General features: G+C 38.4%; 1 protein-coding gene across 2 annotated transcripts in view; it reads right to left on the bottom strand.

Annotated features, from left to right (window-relative positions):
* Positions 1-18,252, bottom strand: part of AKAP10 (A-kinase anchoring protein 10) — a 59,971-nt gene extending 41,719 nt beyond the window's left edge. For both annotated transcript variants that reach the window (XM_044672992.1, XM_044672993.1), the window contains exons 1-2: positions 18,165-18,252; positions 5,363-5,410 (exon numbers count right to left, since the gene is read on the bottom strand). In XM_044672992.1, coding sequence (XP_044528927.1) covers positions 5,363-5,410; positions 18,165-18,252 — 136 coding nt within the window. The remainder of the gene's footprint in view (positions 1-5,362; positions 5,411-18,164) is intronic.
* Positions 18,253-18,258: the final 6 nt, after the last annotated feature.

Below are 18,258 nucleotides of genomic sequence, written 5' to 3'. Positions count from 1 at the left end.
AAGAGGACTAAAGACATCATGGGGTAATGTCTTGACTTGCTGGTAAATTGGATTTAAGTGAGGCAGAGTTACACAAAATCGGCAGTCTTTCTCTTCCAGTCATCTAAATTCAGTGGCAGGACAAAAGTCAGGATGACTGTCATGGCTGGATGACCTTGGCTTCTTCGACCAAGCCTTAAGCCCTCCACAGCTCCTGCTTCCACTATCTTGATGGTCATTGGAACAAACTGTTGTCATCTGCCCCTTTTGCTAGAAGTTTTTACATGTTTAGGGTAGTCATCGCCCCAAGTTATTGACAGATTTGAGGCCTGTCCATTTCCCTCAACCTGATTTAACCTGTCAACTGAGACTGGAGGTTAAAGTTGTTGGAACTTCATGCTAGTAATGCCAAGGTTCAATCCCCATAATAGCCAGATGTCTATGCAAGAAAAAAAAAATTCAAAGAATGAACACACCCCAGAACTGGGGATGTGAGAAATCATTTCCTATTCTGTTGCAGGATAGTTGATAATAAAGATTAAAAACAGTACTTGAGCCTTTTTCTCTGCCCTCCTCCTCCTCTCCTGGAAGCACCCACTCCAGGCTTCATGGCCTGTCCTATCCTGCTCTTTCTCTTCCTCCTCTCTAGTCCTGAATGGTCCCTGATACAGCTAAATGCTCACTCCAGTCTGCAGTCTTTTCTTTGCAGAATGTTTCCATTCTTGTGGCTTCAACTATCATTTTGAGAACTGATGATTTCCCAATCTACATTTCTGGTCCTGTCCCCTGGCATGACCATTTGGATGGTATGTTCAAAAGCAAATAACTCATCTTTCCTCTTGTCTCCTGATGGTACTGCCATTCCTCCAGGATCCCAAGTTTCAGAATTTAGAGATATCTTTGATTCATTTCCTTCAATTCCAGCACCAAAATCCTACTTATTTTCTCTTCTCCCTTTCTTCTTTTCTATTCCCAAAATCACTACTTTGAGTCTAACCCTTTATCACTTTGTTCTTGGATTACTCAGGAATTTTGCCTCCCTGATTCCCCACTATAATGCATCCTGTTTTGTAAAATTAATCTTCCTCACTCAAAAACTTTCAGTGGCCCCTCATTTTAGTCACTAAATATAAACCTCTCTAGCTAGTCTTCAAAGCTTGACCCAATCAGTCCCTACATATTACAAACTTGAGGCTTCAATAGTCCCCAATATATATCTTCTGCTCTATTGAGGCCTATCTCATGAAAACATCCTGTTCTAGCCTGCTTCTCATGTCATTAACGTTGCTCTCTTTACCTAGAATGGTTGTACCTTTGCCTCTCAAAATCTATCCCAACCTTCAAAGGCCTAGGTCAAGCCCCATTTTCTCCATGAAAACCTTCCCTGACTATATCTTTCACGAATCTCCTCCCTTAAAATGATTAACAGCTCCTATCACAATCTGACACAGTTAAGTTAATTCATTCAGCAGTATTTTTGAACATCCACAGCAAAATACATAAAGGATTTAGGAAGCTGAAAATCCCTTCTTTGATCACAATTTTCTCTCCTTCTATCTCTCTTTGTCTCAATTCTCCTAAACCTACTTTTGGCCTTCTCTATAACCTCTAATAACTCAATTCCTCCCTCTTCTCCTAGTGTACGGCCTATACTCACTTCACAGACCCTTAGCTCATCTATACCCTTAAAATGTCCTGCCATACCCTTCCATATCCTCCACCCAAGATTATCCCCATATTCCATCTTGAAGCTGCAGAAAGTCTCTGGAGAAACTCACACAACTTCTTACCTAAACTCAACCTGGACTTCAGTGCTGCAACATGATTTTATATTATCCTCACTGATTCTCTAGCACACCCTGCAGTAGCTCTTCCAAACTTTTTCAAGCCCCTAATGCCAACCCAAGCCCCTCCCTAACTGAGGATTTTGTTTCCTACTTTATTGAGAAAGAAGAGGCTTTCCACTGCATAAGTCCAAAATTTGGATTCTAATTCTCTGCTTCATCATCATGTCACCTGCAAATAGGAATACTTTTGTCTCCTCTTTGCCAAAACTTGTGCCTGTATTTCTCTAGTCTACTATTTCCAGAACTAAGCAATTAGCTGGGTTTTTGGAGGGTAGTGGAGGATGGGAGAAGGGTATCCTTTCTTTACCTGTGCTTGTTGGGAAAGATCTAGTACTTCTCCATTGCAAATAATGCTAATTTTGGTTATCAATCAGTAAGCACACAGCTTGACCCTAGGAATACAGACAGAAAAAAATTAAACAATCCCTACTCTCATGGAGTTTACATCCTATCAAGGGAGATAACAAGTACATGTATAAGTACAAAAAAAAATCAATATACACAGTAGTTAAATACAAAATAATAGGGGGAGAGAAGAGATAAGTTGCAGAAGGGGGGAAAACTCAAGAAAGGTTTTAGGTATAAGATACAGCTGCCTCTTGAAAGGTAGAGGATTTTTGAGACCACAGTGAAGTGAATATACTCCAGGCATGAGAGATGGTCAGTGTAAAAGCATCAAGATGAGAGATGGAGTGTATGAAGAACAGAGAGAAGTTTGGTTAGAATGTAGAATTTGGGAAGAAGAATCAAATCCCTCTTCCTCCTCCTTACACGCTGGATTGGTTTTTCATCCATGTCCTAGGCTCTGTTCTGGTTCCTCTTTTCTTTTTACTTGGACTTTTTACCTTGGTCTCATTGGCTCCCAATAGCTCAATCATCATCTCTACAAAGGTGTGTGTGTGTGTGCGTGCTTGATCCCTCATCACCAACTACCCACCATCTTTCACCCTAAACCCTCTTCCCTCTTTCAAAATTCCCCAATGCTACCAAAGGATCCCTTATCCTTCCTGCCTCTCAGGATTGTTGTTTTAGTATTAACCTGGGGTCAAATCTTCCCCTTAGTCAACTCCTTCCCCTTTCACATCCAATCCTTCTCTCCACTTACACAGCTACTGCCTCTTAAAGTTCCTCTTTCCCTTAAGAAGTAATTCTTCTGCATGAAGCCTTTCTTCACCCCTCCCTCTCACTCTACTTTGTATTTAAGTATTTTGAATATATTTTCAGCTATTAAGTTATTTGTGCTCCATTTATTTTTATGGTATCTGTTATCTCTCCCATTAAAATGTAAACTCATTGTGAGGGAGGATGGTTTCATTCTTTGTACCTTTATGCCTAGCACCTAACAAGCACATGGCACATTTGTATATTTGTTTGGAGTTTTTTGTCTTAAAAAAGTTTTTCTTTCTTTCTTTTTTTTTTACTATAACCATAATTTACCTCTCCCCTTCCCAGACAACCATCCCATATAACAAATGACCTGTAAGTTAACAAGCATTTACTAAGTACCTACTGTGTGCCAGGCACTCTGCCATATGCTTGATACAAAGAAAGGCAAAAACACACCTTGTCCCAAGGAGCTCACAGTCTAATGGGAGAGACGACATGCAAACAATGATGTGTGAATGAGATTTATAAGGATAAACTGGAAATAATCTAAGTTAGCTGGATCTAATTAGTTTAAAATTAAATGTACTTTTCAATACTGTTTTAAATTTAAAATAACCAAGGTCGAATACAATATTCTTCCATAAAAGACCTTGAGGCAGTATGGAGGTAATCTTGTTTTCTTCAAAGGCTATGCATCTGAACTACACAGTGTAACTATGTTCCAACAGGCCCCACAGCCAGATGTAAAGGCTCTAAGAGACAGTTCTGTCATCCAAAGACCAACCAAGTGAAAAATATTCCCAGAAGAAAGGTTATCTAAGAATTTCTGACCAAAGAAAATTATCTATCTCTATTTAAGGCTGTAAGAGTTTCTACTGGCATCATCAATAAGCATGCATGCTACAGGTATCCTTTCCACATAATGAAAGTTAGAGGCACACCCCCATCATCTGGAAAATCCACATGAAAATTTTTTGACCTTCCCTTTGTACCAGAGAAGACATCTGAATTCATTCTTTCTTCCTTCTTTCCTTTCTTTTTTATGGAGTATTTACAGTACCTTAATATAAAATTTGGGTTAAGTATTTGGTCATGAGCTATATGTAGGTCAATCCTAAGACAGCTTTATTTTAGACTTTCTGTGTTGTCTGTTGGCTGTGTTCTTTTCACAAACTTTAACTTTTTACTTATTTTAACTTTTAAAAAGAAATTCAGTGTATTTATGCTATTAAAAGACAAAATACACAGATAATATACAATAGTAGATATGTATCTTATACATTTCAGAGTTTCTAAGTTTTTTTCTGTGTTGTCTGCTGGCCTTCATGTGTTGTTCACGACTTCCACAAAACTCCCCCAAAATTCCCATTTAATTTCTTATGCTGACTCAATGCATGTCAAAAATGCAATGGGAAAAGGATATCTATAGTGAAAATTTCACCTCATGCCCAACAAATTAGAAAAGGTAACAAAAGATGGAAATAATCAATATTGGGCAGGGGGTACAGCTCGGTGGCTCAGTGCTTTGAGAGCCAGGTCTAGAGACAGGAGGTTCAAATCTGGCCTCAGACACTTCCTTAGCTGTGTGATCCTGGGCAAGTTGTTTAACTACCATTGCCTAGCCCTTACCACTCTTCTGCCTTGGAACCACTACATGGTATTGATTCTAAGATGAAAGGTAATGGTACGTATGTATGTAGGTGTATTAAAGTGACTATATTATCTGGAGCTGTGAATTTGTCCAATCATTCTGGAAATAAAATTGGAATTTTAAAATTGTGATTAAAATTTCCATTCCCTTTGAATCAGATCCCATTGCTAAGCATATTATTGCCCACCCCCTTCCCCACAGATCTGACAGAAAGATCTCAAATATGCCAAAATATTCATAGTAGCACCTGCTGTGTTAATAAAGAACTGACAACAAAGTAGATACATGTCAATTGGGAAATGGCTAAAGAAACTTGTGGCAAACTGTAAAGGAATATTCTGGCACCATATGAAATGATGAATATGAAAACTTCAGAGGCATGGGGAGACTCAGATGAACTGCCAGAGTGAAGTAAGCACAGTGTCTGAGACAATAAAGAGAAAATCAAAGCAAGTCCAGAATTGTCTATAAGTATCAATGACCAGGCTTGTCCCAGGAGACATTTCACAAGCAGTCAGACTTGAGCCATGATTGGCCACTGAGTTTTGTTCAACTTTTATTTCTTCTTCCTTTGGTACTCTTTGTTTCAAAGAATAGCTCTCTGGGGTGGAGATTTGTAAATAAAAGTAATGTATAAACAAAATATAGCAATGACTTTTTTTTTTTAATAAGTTGACTTGTATGGAGCAATTAAGCAAGGTGGAAAATGTTCTTATGCAGTCAATGTATTACATTGTATTACATACAATTTAATACAATGAAATTTCGTTGAACTTACCTTTAATTGCCTTTACATCTGTGGCCTTGTCTTGTTCTTTGCCTTTCACTATAAAATAAAAGAATCATTATCAAACACTGAAGTAAAACAGAGAACTCAAATATTGTACTTTTGCAATTAAATGGATGGACCATAGTCCATCTGCTGTTTCAAACAAATGGAACCTCTAATTTTCAAAGACAGAAATATGCACATAACTAGCTCAGGAATTCAGGGGCCTCTCTGATACCTTTTTAAGCTTTATAAAAACTCACCTATAAAAAGAGTATATGTTGAACCCTATAGGTAGGTGACTAAGGTCCCTCCTTGATCTTTATCTCATGATCACATGAGTCCTCATTTCTGGACTAGCTGCTACTACTCTGGGACTTCTTTTGATTTCCTACAATCCCACCTTGCTGGCTCCCTCCACAGCCTCTTTTAGCTTCCTTTTATGTTTTGTATTCCTCTATTAATTGTAAGCTCCTTGAAAGCAAAGGATTCTCTCTCTTTTTTTTTAAATCCCTTTGAATCAATACTGTGTTATTCCAGACAGAAGAAATGTAAGGGCTAAGCAATGGGGGTTAAGTGATTTGCCCAGGGTCACTAAACTAGGAAGTATCTGAGGCCAAATTTGAACCCAGGACCATCTGTCTCTAGGCCTGGTTCTAAATTTACTGAGTCACCGAGATGCTCCTGGAATTGTTCTTTTTTTTCTTTAACAAATTTTTATCCCTAGCAATTAAATGTTTATTGATTGGTTGATGTCTTAAAATAGCACTTTTCTTAATAGAACTACTTTCTAATTTATAATTTCTTAAAAAGAAAGGAAAAGATGTCCATTCATATAATAATTATAAAATTACAGAATCTCAAGAGCTGGCAGAGACCTCGGAGGACATCTAATCCAATCCCATCTATCCAGGATCCAAGAATTCCCTTCACAGCATTCTTGATTGTTGTCTAGCAGCAGGAAGCACATAAACTCCAGTTAGGTCTTTCTACTTCCTCTTTATAAAATCACTTAATATAAATTCCCCTTGTATAAAATTACTATCTCTAATCCCTATTGATTGAAAAGAAACATTCACATAGTAACTAGGGAAACAGTAGTACAAGTTTAATTCACTGACTCAAATGTTTGAAGATTAAGTCACTGAAGCTAGATGAATTTGTAATTTGAAGCATGAATTTGTAATGGTCCAAAAAGTATGCATAGAATATGCAGTTCAATGACTTTTACCAACAATGTTCAGTAGAGCAGAGAACATGAACACACTGAAAAGCATTCTCTGAAAATAAAGCCCCATATTCCTATGGTGGCTAGAAAATAATACAAAAATACACACCCCGTGGCACTCCCATGAACAGAAATAGCTATGGAAAGGAAAACACCACCCCTAAGGCCAGTGTATGGATTGGTTAAAACTTAAGGTATTAAACTAGAAGTGGACCTAATTGAAAAATAAGAATTCACATCCACACTTCCTATTCTCAATCTTCTCTAGCTTCCTAGTAAGTACAGGTCAGGTAAGGCTGAAGAAGCCAAGAATTGTGGCTAGCAATTCAACAAGGAACTGGACAGGGCTAGGTTTGGATAGATCTCCAACTTAGAATAGACAGCTAGGCTAAAAGAATAATGGTGAGAAGGGAAAGTAAAGAGTCTGGAAATGAGCACTGATATGGCCATTTATGTGGGAACTGAATGTCCAATGTCCAAAGCCAGATAAACTGGTTTGAGTGACTCCAGGTAAAATACTAACAGAAAGAAAGGAAGACCACAGCCTGAGTTCCCTGAAAAGCCATCCAACATCCATTATTTATACCAACACTCAATTTCTGAAAATTAATACTACAAAAGATTTGTGATCTCACCAATATGGCTATTTTCTCCAACAAAGCAGGCCATATATTCTATCCATGCCCATCTATAGCCTTCCACAGCTCCAAAGACAGGTAGCTCATCCAAAAAAACTAGACAGAAATCTCTCTCTTGTTCCTTTGATATCACAAGGATACCAATAGAATATATGGACTATCTTTAAAAAAATGCCCAAAATTATTTTTAATCCCTCTTCTATTCCCTGCAGAAATTGAACCCCACCTTGACAAGGTTGAATACCACTTTGTAATTTTATTTGTTAGTGAGCTGCCATAACTATTTATCATCAACTAGTCAGCCCCTCATGCTTAACAGCACAACCTATTTTATGGACCATCCCTGAAACCTTTTCAGCATACTACACAGAGGAGGAGAAACTTACGGGTTATCTAGTTCAACAGAATGAGGATTGATCACTATCAATATCAAAGAAATTCAACAAAGAAGTTCCCATCATGTGTTAGAGAACATATAAAACAAATGACAATTACCCATAGCATCACACAGATCTTATATGTGATGTCTGAAAAGAAAAAAAAAACGGTTCTGTCAAAATTCATCAAAAGTATATACTTCTTGAAGGCCCCTGTGTTTACTGTCAAGGAACCAGCCTAAATTAAAGAGAGGTTCATAACCAGGTTAGGCACAATGAGAATTGTTGAGGCCCAAAAAAATTGTCAAAGACCACCAAAATCACGGAGGAACTTTTGTCTACATATGCATAAAGACTATTCATGCCAGTGAAGTTAGACATCCATGAAGTAATGAAATATTTTGATGTTTTATCTTCATTTCCCAAACTGCAAAGCCAGATCAATGCTATCACACCTTCCCAGTAGACGTGGACTAAACAGCCTACAGACACCAAAACGAAGCTAAGGCATCATCCAGCCCCCAAAACACAACATCTTCAGTTTCAAACTTTTTGAGAATGTTATAAAAGCATCATTTTCCACTTCTCTGTCTGAGGCACACTAGCTGGAACAAATCCTAAAAGAAATGCCTAATATCCAGAGTTGCAGACATGCTATCATGGGATTCACATGTAAAAGACTGGATGATCATTTAAATAGAGCTCATGAGTACATGTGATCCACCACAAGAAAATTAAATAGGACAAATACTTAATTGGCCTGAATCTCTGTGAATAAGTAAAAAGTTCATTTGTTTTCATTCCCATGAAGATAAGATACATAAATTTACAGGGTAACGTGGCAATAGTGTATTTTCAGCTTGAAGGAACCTGAGAAGTCATCTGTCCAACTTCTTTATTTTATGGATAAGGAAATGAAGGCTCAGAAAATGACCCATCCAAGATTACATACATGGTAAGAGCCAGGATCATCAGACAAATTCAACTCTCTTCCCTTCATACTCTGCTGCTACTCTTACCCGTGTGGACACGGCACATCCTGTTAAAAAGAATGTAAGGTCCTTGAGAGCAGGGCAGGGTCATTTTTTTAAAATCCCATATCCCAAATCCTCTGGCCAATACGTTGAATGTAGTAGGAACTTAAATGCTGAATCAAAAAAATGGAAATACTGGGAAGTCTGAGGGAAAAGATTGCAGCAAATGTGCTAGAGATCTTAAATTCACAGATCAACAAGCATTTATTAAAACACTTATGTGCCAGGCACTAGGGAATACAAAGGCATTTCCTACCCTCAAGTACCACACACACTATCATGTACATATGTAAATAAGATATACATACTAAAAGGATGAATTGTATGTAGATAAGATTTTTTTTTAAACCCTTACCTTCAGTCTTAGAATCAATACTGTGTATTAGTACCAAGACACAAAAATGATAAGGGCTAGGCAATGGGGACTAAGTGACTTGCTCAGGGTCACAGAGCTAGGAAGTGTCTGAGGCCAGATTTGAACCTAGGACCTCCTGTCTCTAGGTCTAGTTCTTAATCCACTGAACCACCCAGCTGCCCCTAAGATTTTTTTCTAATTACTGTGTTAATTACTTTTAAGGTTCAAAACATGAACTATTTAAATATAGGTTAAGTTGGCTAAGGGAGCAAACAGCTCAAAACTTTCCATTAATAGTAAGAGTACTTAAAATAAATCGTGTGATCACAGTTTTGCTAGGGTGTCTTTATGAACACTTTAATGAGAGGGAGGAAAGGGGGAAGATATCAAAGTTTGCTGATGAATTGACAAGATTCAACCTCAACAGGGGGCAAGATTCTCTGAATATCACAATGCTGTTATTGAGAGGGTTAAGGGCCAGGATTCATCAGTAGTCACTCTCCAAATCAATATAGTTCATAAAGGCTTCAACGGCTGGGTAAGTATGGCAAAAATTAGGTTTATATCAGTATCTCATACCCTATACCAAGATAAGGTCAAAAGAGGTGTATGATTTAGACATAAAGAGTGACCTTATTACTAAATCAGGGAAACAGAATAGTTTACCTGTCAGACTCGTGGAAAAGGAAAGAACTTATGACCAAACAAGAGATAGAAAATGTTACAAGATGTAAAATGAATAATTTTTATTATATTAAATTTTAAAAGTTTTGTACAGACAAAACCAGTGCAACCAAAATTAAAAGGGAAACAAACTGGGAAATTTTCTCTGATAAAGGTCTCATTTCTCAAACATATAAAAACTAAGATAAATTTACAAGAATACAAGTTATTCCCCAATTGACAAATGGTCAAAGGATATGAACAGGCAGTTTTCAGATGAAGAAATCAAACCTATCAATACTCATATGAAAAAATGTTCTAAATCCCTCTTGATTAGAGAAATGCAAATTAAAACAATTATGAAGCACCATCTCACATCTATTAGATTGGCTAATATGGCAGAAAAGGTAAAAAATGAATTTTGGAGGGGATGTGGCAAAATTGGGACACTAACACATTGCTAATGGAGTTGTGAAATGATCCAACCATTCTGAAGGGTCATTTGGAATTATGCCCAAAGGGCTATAGAACAATGCATACCCTTTGATCCAGTAATTGCACTACTAGGTCTGTATCCCAAAGAGATTTTTTTTTTAATGGAAAAGGATGTTTGTACAAAACTATTTACAGCGGTCCTTTTTGTGGTGGCAAAGAATTAGAAACTGAAGAGATCTCTCTCAATTGGGGAATGGCTGAACAAATTGTGGTATATTGGGGGTGATGGAATACTATTGTGCTATGAGGAATTATGACCAGGATGATTTCAGAAAGAGCAGGAAAGATCTACATGAAATGATGCAGAGTGAAATAAGCAGAAGCAGGAAAACACTGTATACAATAACAACAACACTGTGAACGATCAAATGTGATAGACTTGGCTACTATCAGCAATACCATGATCCAGAACAATTCTGAGGGACTTATGAAAAAGAATGCTATCCACCTTCAGAGAATGAATTGTTGTTGGAGTAGGAATGCCAATGTAAGCATATGATTTTTCACTTGTTTATTTGGGTATATGTTTTAGGGTTTTAGAAGATTATTCACTTACAAAATGAATAATATGGAAATAGGTTTTGCATGATAATACATATATAACCCAGATTGAAATTGCTTACCAGCTCTGGTAGGAAGGAGGGAAGGAGACTCTTTGGATCATAAAACTTCAGAAAACTTATGTGGAATTTTGTTTTACGTGTAATTGGTTAAAAAAAAAAAAAACAACATAAAACACTGAAAAAAAATATAGGGCTTCCTCAACTCACTTATTCTTAACTTCCTAGTGCTCATTACACAGTGCCTACTACAGTACTCTTCCAGTTTATCTGTCTATATCTATTCATTAAACAAATATGGAGTATAGCAAATCCTATCATAATACATTTCAAAAAACGAGAATCTGTTCCAATGTGACTGGTCTATTGAGGAATATTTTAGATATAACATGAATGCATTATCTTTGTTGAGAAACAGCAAGAATGCATTTAAACTGCCCCACTTCACAGTAACTTCTGAGCTGCAAACCTAATGATGCCCACTTGCACAAGCAAAATTCAGGTCTTTGTCAAAGTGTCATTTTTATGTTGTATATATTCTGGTGCAGTAGGAGCTACTGATAGAAGAGGGGCAAGTAACCTAGATCATCCCCAACTTACTTCTGGAGAGGGGACTAGTGTGTATTTAACACTAGAAAAGATGCTACTGTTTTATTAGGTCCTATCACTTACAAAGTTTTTGGTGGCAGAGCAAGGTGGCACAATAGATACAAAATTGGGCTTAGAATCAGGACATCTTCATGAACTCAAATCTAGCCTAAGACATTTACTAGCTATATGACTCTGGGCAAGTCACTTAACCCTGTTTGCCTTAGTTTCCTCATCTGTAAAATGAGCTGGATTAGGAAATGGCAAACCATTCCAAAATCTTTGCCAAGAAAATGGGGTCGCAAAGAGTCGGACATGACTAAGACAACTGAACAACAAAGATGAAGCTTTTCAGTGTTGTTCCCCTAAGTTTGGTGGTTTTTATCACTCCATGCTTTGGGGGATTGCCTACATCAGGTTATGAACTAATTGAAACTAACTATACCTGATCTGTGCAAGACACTATGGCAGACAGAACACTCCGAGAGTAACACAAAAAAAATAAGATGTGTTTCCTGTCTTCATGGAGCTGACAGCCTGAACTCTGAAATACTTCCTATACCAACACCAGTTATTTTAAGCACCACTTTCATGACACCATTCCTCTACACAAGGACAGCTGGAAGCTTCCTACAGCCTATAATGTTTAACTTCAATTCTACTGACCTTCTATCCCAGGTACAGCTAAAATAATTTCCTTGTCATCTCCCAGGCATGATGAACAGGCTAACAGATATCCATCCTTTTCCTCAGATATCCATCCATCCTATTCCACTCTTCCTCAGAAAACCCTTTCTAATTTTTGTCCATTTACAAACATCACTTTCTCCAAAGATTCACATCAAAATTCATATCCCTCAAGGTGAATTCCATCTGGTTAATTCTATCTGCCTTTTGTCACTCAAAAGCTAACTCAGCATTTTCTAATTCCACTGCATATTGTACAGTATCAATGAATACTTGGTGATCTGTTGATTTGTCTTTAGAATTTTCCACTCTTTCTTGTATGTGCCATCTTTTTATACATCTTAATTCCTTTGTATCTCCTACACAGCATTTAGTACAATGCTCAAAACATATCAGACCTTCAAATGCTTATTGGCTAGGAGACTTAACAGAGACTATTTTTAATCTTGATTTAGTCACTGCATTCTGTTACAAATAAGCTAAAAGCATACTATCCTAAATAAGAATTTTACAAGATGGTAGCTTGATTGGAAGCCTACTAGGAAATGACAGGACACATTAGATCTCGCTCTTCCATCCTCCAACCAAAACTTACCAACCATTTAAACATACTCCAAAAGTTCTAAAAGGGCCAGAACCCAGTAGAAAAAAGCTGCCACTTGGAGCATTTGGTCTTTAAGTTTTCAAAAGCAAAAACAAAGTCAGAGTCACAGAGATAAGCAAGAGTACTGGAACTGTCAAAGAAGTCCATCCATGTTACTTCTTTAAAGGCAGACATATTAAGTACCCCTTAGGACAAAGAGAGTACCTTACAATTTTCATACATCCTCCTATTCTTACAACAACTATATGAAAAAGCCAAGACAAGGATTATCAATCCTATTTTATAAATAAACAGGCTCAAAGATTTTAACTACCATCCAAATCTAAGTGGTTAGTAAATAGTGGAGCCAGAACAAGAATAAGCCTGAGCCTCTGACACCCCCCCCCACCCCTCTTCAATACCATCTTGTACTTCTCAAGGAGGAGGACAAGAACTTCCTTCATCTCATGCTGAAAGACCTACATATGAGGATGCAACCACTGTGGTAGAAAAACAAATTAGAGGTGAAGAAGCATGAGAGCACTTCTGGGAAGCTCTGATATCCACACCCTCAGACATCAGAGTAGCAGAATAATTGTATCCCAGAAAAGATACAATTCTATGCACAATCATGAGCAACCCCTATTTTTGTGTTGTTTGAGTTGCATTCAGGGTTTTTGAAATGTTGCTTGGGTTTGTTTTTCAGAGTTGTTGGTACAGCCTTTCACTGGTCCTTATTCATGAATATTGCTTTTATATGATGGAATTTTTAAAAAGATCATTACCAACACAAGAATAGACAGATTGGTTGGATAGGAACCTTCTTGTGCCAAAATTTTAAAAGCTGCCAGAATCCCCACGGACTAACCAGGCCAAAAAATAGAGAAACAAAAAAACCTAAAGCATATTTTTCCTCCTGCCTGCTCAGAATCATAGCACCAGGAATCTGCATGGCGGGGCCCAGGAGGAATATCAATCACTATCTCAAGGATTTGTTACAGTGTCCTAAGCATAAGTGAACTCTAATTTCCATATTAAGTTTATATTCTCTCATTAAAAGCAAAGTAAACATCAATATAATTATAACGGTAGTGGGCAATTTGCTATTTCCTATATAGTCAATAAACAGTAAGCTCCTGTATGTCACTAAAAGCATTAAAAATTAAAGGATATACATGATATACATGGCCATATAGTGAAAGCTTCCTCAGATTTAAGTGAATCATGGCACTCAATAAAACTGATTCCTCTGATCTAAAGGATTAAAATATCCTAAGAGATTCAGATAATACCAGATGTTTCACAAATTTACTCTCATATTGCTTTGGCATTTAAACCATATTTGTGATCACGACTAAATGCCTTAGCAGCCAGATCAAAGGTTGAAAAATGCTTACTGGGAGCAAATATGTTGTCAAACAATTGGTATAGTTCTTGGAACTGAAGAAAATATTTCCAGAGCGCTTGTAATAAGAGTTCAATTGTTATAGCTGTCTCAAGTTCCCAGGAGGTGAACATTTATATATCTATTAAACAAATAGAATTACAATCAAACCTTCGAAAGCAACTTCAGTGTATCTGTTTAAATGAAATAATTTACTCAAAGATCTACTTCCAGCACAATTTCTGAATAAGCAATGATGCAGACAAATTCAAAACTGCTATTTCAATTTTGGCAAGTATTCAATTCAAACCATTTCCTGGATTTAGATGGGCAAAAGAATGCCTGCATATAGACAAATTATTTTCTAGCCCTCCTGTTTACATGCTGGGATTGAAAATACTTAGTGGATACTGTTCTTTTCTTTATACAGTATCTTTCTTCCATCTTAACTGGTGACTGAACATAAAACAGAATTCATTCTTAATTACAAAAGTTACATTACCTCTAGATTTCAATAACCACTATGAAAAATGTTTTTAAAATGTTTTTTAAAATCTCAGATGTAGGATAAGGTTAAAGAATTGTTTTTAGAAAAAGTTTCCATTACTTGGTTCCTTTGCCATGTCCATATAAAATGCATCCTGTGCAATCATCTTTGACTCAATTCAAAATACTACAAACAAGTCATTCATAAACCACTGGCCTGGGAAAACTTCCAAAACCCATCAATAAAACAAGACTAGTCCTTAGAATGAAGACTTTACACTGCAAAGCAAGAAAGCATATTTAAAATTTTTAAAGACTACCTAACAGGTATCCTGGCCTCCACATCTATACAAATCCCTTCTACAATATCAGTCGGTCAGCTATTTGGAAAGAGTAAAAATGGAAAAGACAATCAGAATTAGCAACTCAGCTTTCTGTACTTAAAGACAATGGTTTGCATTTTTTGGGGGGAGAGAAACATTTGGTCTGAAATCATGTTATAAATAGTGCAGCAGGATAATTTCCTAAGCCAGATACTCTCTGAAACTAGAAAGTTTAGTCTGTAAACTAAAGCAAAAAACATTTAGGACAGATACAAAACTCTCCTTCTAAAGATGAAATGAGAATATCACCCCAGGTGAGGGTGGAAGGACAAGAAGACAAATATATAAAGAAATTGGGACCATTCAATTTTTTTCTAAGTATTCTCTCACTTCCCTTTGGTCTTGTTACTACAGAACTAGTAATAAAATTGGACAACAACCATTTGGTATTTAATATTTTAAGTGAGAGTGGTGTGTTAATTCCCTTGGAAGTTAGGTTCCTGACTTTCAATTGTTCCTAATACCACTAAGAAAGGAGTTACTTTTTTCTAGGAGAAGTTGTTAATTAAAAGAGGAATATAAACTCTGCTCACATTGCCATTCCCTCCACTTAACTACAACTAGCACCTCCAATTAAAATTTTGTAGACTTACAATCTTTTCAAGTATATATACCAACATTAGGGTTACGATTCTAAGTATATTATTAAACAGAAAAGAAGACCTATCTGCACAAAAATATTCATAGCAGCTTCATAATAGCCAAAAAGAAAAACTAAAAATGGCATAACTCTTCTGGGAATGGCAGTTTAAATTATAGTAGTATATAATTGTAAATAGTACTACTAAAAAGTTAAAAATGAAAACAAACAATGTAGAAAACCGTGTAAATCAAGTAGAGTGATAACAGTAGAATTAGAATACCTATACCACACTAAGACATTTTTAAAAAACCTACTAAAGGGGCCAGCTGCCTAGCTCAGTGGATTGAGAGTCAGGCCTCGAGATGGGAGGTCCTAGGTTCAAATGTGGTCTCAGACACTTCCCAGCTATGTGACCCTGGGCAAGTCACTTAACTCCCACTGCCTAGCCCTCCCTTACCACTCTTCTGGCTTAGAGCCAATACACAGTATTGATTCCAAGACAGATAGTAAGGGTTTAAAAAACAAAACCTACTAAAAATACCAAAATGTTAAAAGTATACAGATAGAAAAGAAAGGAAAGAATGAAAATAAATTATTTTGTAACAAAAAAATGCTTTCAGTCTAAAAAGTATACATATAGCTTCAAAATGAGTAAAAAAGAAAAAATTTAATTTTGACTGATTACACAAATTTTAAATCCAGCTTAATGCTTCATCTCAATTCTAAGAAACAATGACTAGACCACACAATAGACCCCAGTAACTTTTGGTAAAAAGTTATTTCCACCAATAAAAAAGTGATATTATAGCATAATAAGACTACCCAGCACACAGGTCACCTGTGCCTCAAAGGGTGCTAGGGACTCTGAGGCAAAAGTAAGAAGAGAGTGCTTTGGGGGTACAGGAGATAACCAGTTAAAAGCAGGAGGGAGAGGGAAGGCTTCAAGTATTCAAGAGACAGAAGTCAGCAACTTGTCTAGAATATAGCTGAGGAGATAGTGTAAAATAACCCTGGAAAAGTAGGCTGGGGTCATACGGTGAAGTGTTGTAAATGCCAAGCTAATGGGTTTGTGTTTTATCCTTGAGGTAATAGAAAACCACTGGAGATTCTTAAAACAGGGGAGTTGCATGGCCAGACCTGTGTTTTTAGGAAGATTATTTTAGCAGCTGTGTAGAATATGGATTGGAGGAGAGAAAATAGTGGTCAGAGTCCAGTTAGGACCTGTTGTAATAGTCCAAATGAGAGATTTAAAGAGGGGTCTTAATAAGCAAGGTGATGACACTAGAGACAGAAGTGAACCTAGCTGAGGTGATGGATGTGATAAGACTGTAAATTATTAGATTTGGAAGATGTCAAAGAAATTGCATTATATGAACAATTTAAAAAAAACCCTTTACCTTTTGTCTTAGAATACTCTGTATTGCTTCTAAGGCAGAATGAGCAGGAAGGGGTAGGCAATAGGGGTTAAATGACTTGCCCAACTAGGAAGTGTCTGAGGTCAAATTTGAACCCAGGTTATCATCAATTCAGGGCCTGGCTTTCTATCCACTGAGGCACCTAGCTGCCTCTACTTTTCTTTCTTTTAAAAAAAACCTTGCCTTTCATCTTAGAATACTACGCATTGGTTCCAAAGCAGAAGAGCAGTATGGACCCAGGGTCACACAGTTAGTATATGTCTGAAGCCAAATTTAACCTAGGATCTCCCTTCTTTAGGCCAAGCCCTCAGCCAGCCACTTTGCTGCCCCCATGAACAATTTTTTAATGGGTTAGCTCGACTCCTAATTAATCAAAATCTCTCCCTGCTGTGATCACCTACAAGTACTCTCTGAACTAAAATACTTGCTCTACCTTCCTTACAAGATTAGAGGGAAAAGGGGCATAAATGTGTTATTCCTGTCTTGTACTAGTACAGTGCTGTCACTCACACCAACCAACACTATTATCAAAACACTTGGACTGACTTTGGAAGATTTGGAGGAAATTCTTTATTTCTGTGGAATGACAACAAAGACTAACATAAAAATACCTCCAAAGGGGTTGATGGGTCTCTAGCAGTCCACCTCGGTAGTTTTGCATTTTTAGCCGAGCTGCTTGGGAGAAGGAACTATGCTGCCGGCCCACGAGTCAGGCATGGAGCCGAGAAACCACTGAAACATTCATAGGGACAGGGATAGGGCCTGGAAGGAGGAGTGAAGCAAGGCAGCATCTTCTCGGCAGCGGGCATGATGCCCAGATCTTTCCGGGTCCCTGACCACTAAGCAGTGCCTGCGCTAAGATGACTTAGAACAAAGTTCAATGGACAGACGCGGCCCGAGATCTGGAGAGGGCTTCGTTAGCGGAGGGTGAGCTCCCCCCGGGCCGTTTGGAGAAGAAGCACTTCCAAGGCACCTACTACTTGCGGGCCCCGCGCGAAGGTCACTCGTGCTACCTCTCCACGCGCCCTCACGGGCAGACGCTGCGGGCTGGACAGGCAGGAGTCGAGCGCCCCGCGGCGACCTTGGGCGTCCAGCCTCGGCTTCGGCTTCCTCCCCGGGGGAGAGACGGGCTGGGGGCGCCAAGGCCGCTCGCCCTTGCTGGGAACCTCCCAAGTTCTAGCACCCGGGTGGCTCCGAGGGTCAAGTGCAAAACAGGGGGTCAGCCCGGCCGGGGGTCGCGCGCGCTCCCGCGCTCCCACGCTCCCGAGCCCAACCGGGCCCGGCGCAGACGAGCGCGGGAGTCCGGAGAGCCCGGAGCCCGGCCCGCTCCCCGCCCCGGCCCCGTCGCCTACCTTTCCGCCGGAAGAAGGCCATGGCGGGGCCCGGGTCGGGGCGGAGGGCGCGGGGGGACTCGCGCGGGGCAGCCCCGGCTCCCCTCATTCAGTG

The sequence above is a fragment of the Gracilinanus agilis genome, chromosome 4 (genome assembly GCF_016433145.1).
Source record: "Gracilinanus agilis isolate LMUSP501 chromosome 4, AgileGrace, whole genome shotgun sequence".
NCBI lineage: Eukaryota > Metazoa > Chordata > Mammalia > Didelphimorphia > Didelphidae > Gracilinanus > Gracilinanus agilis.
Note: the sequence above shows the minus strand (reverse complement) of the source record. Positions and strands in the feature narration are given on the sequence as shown.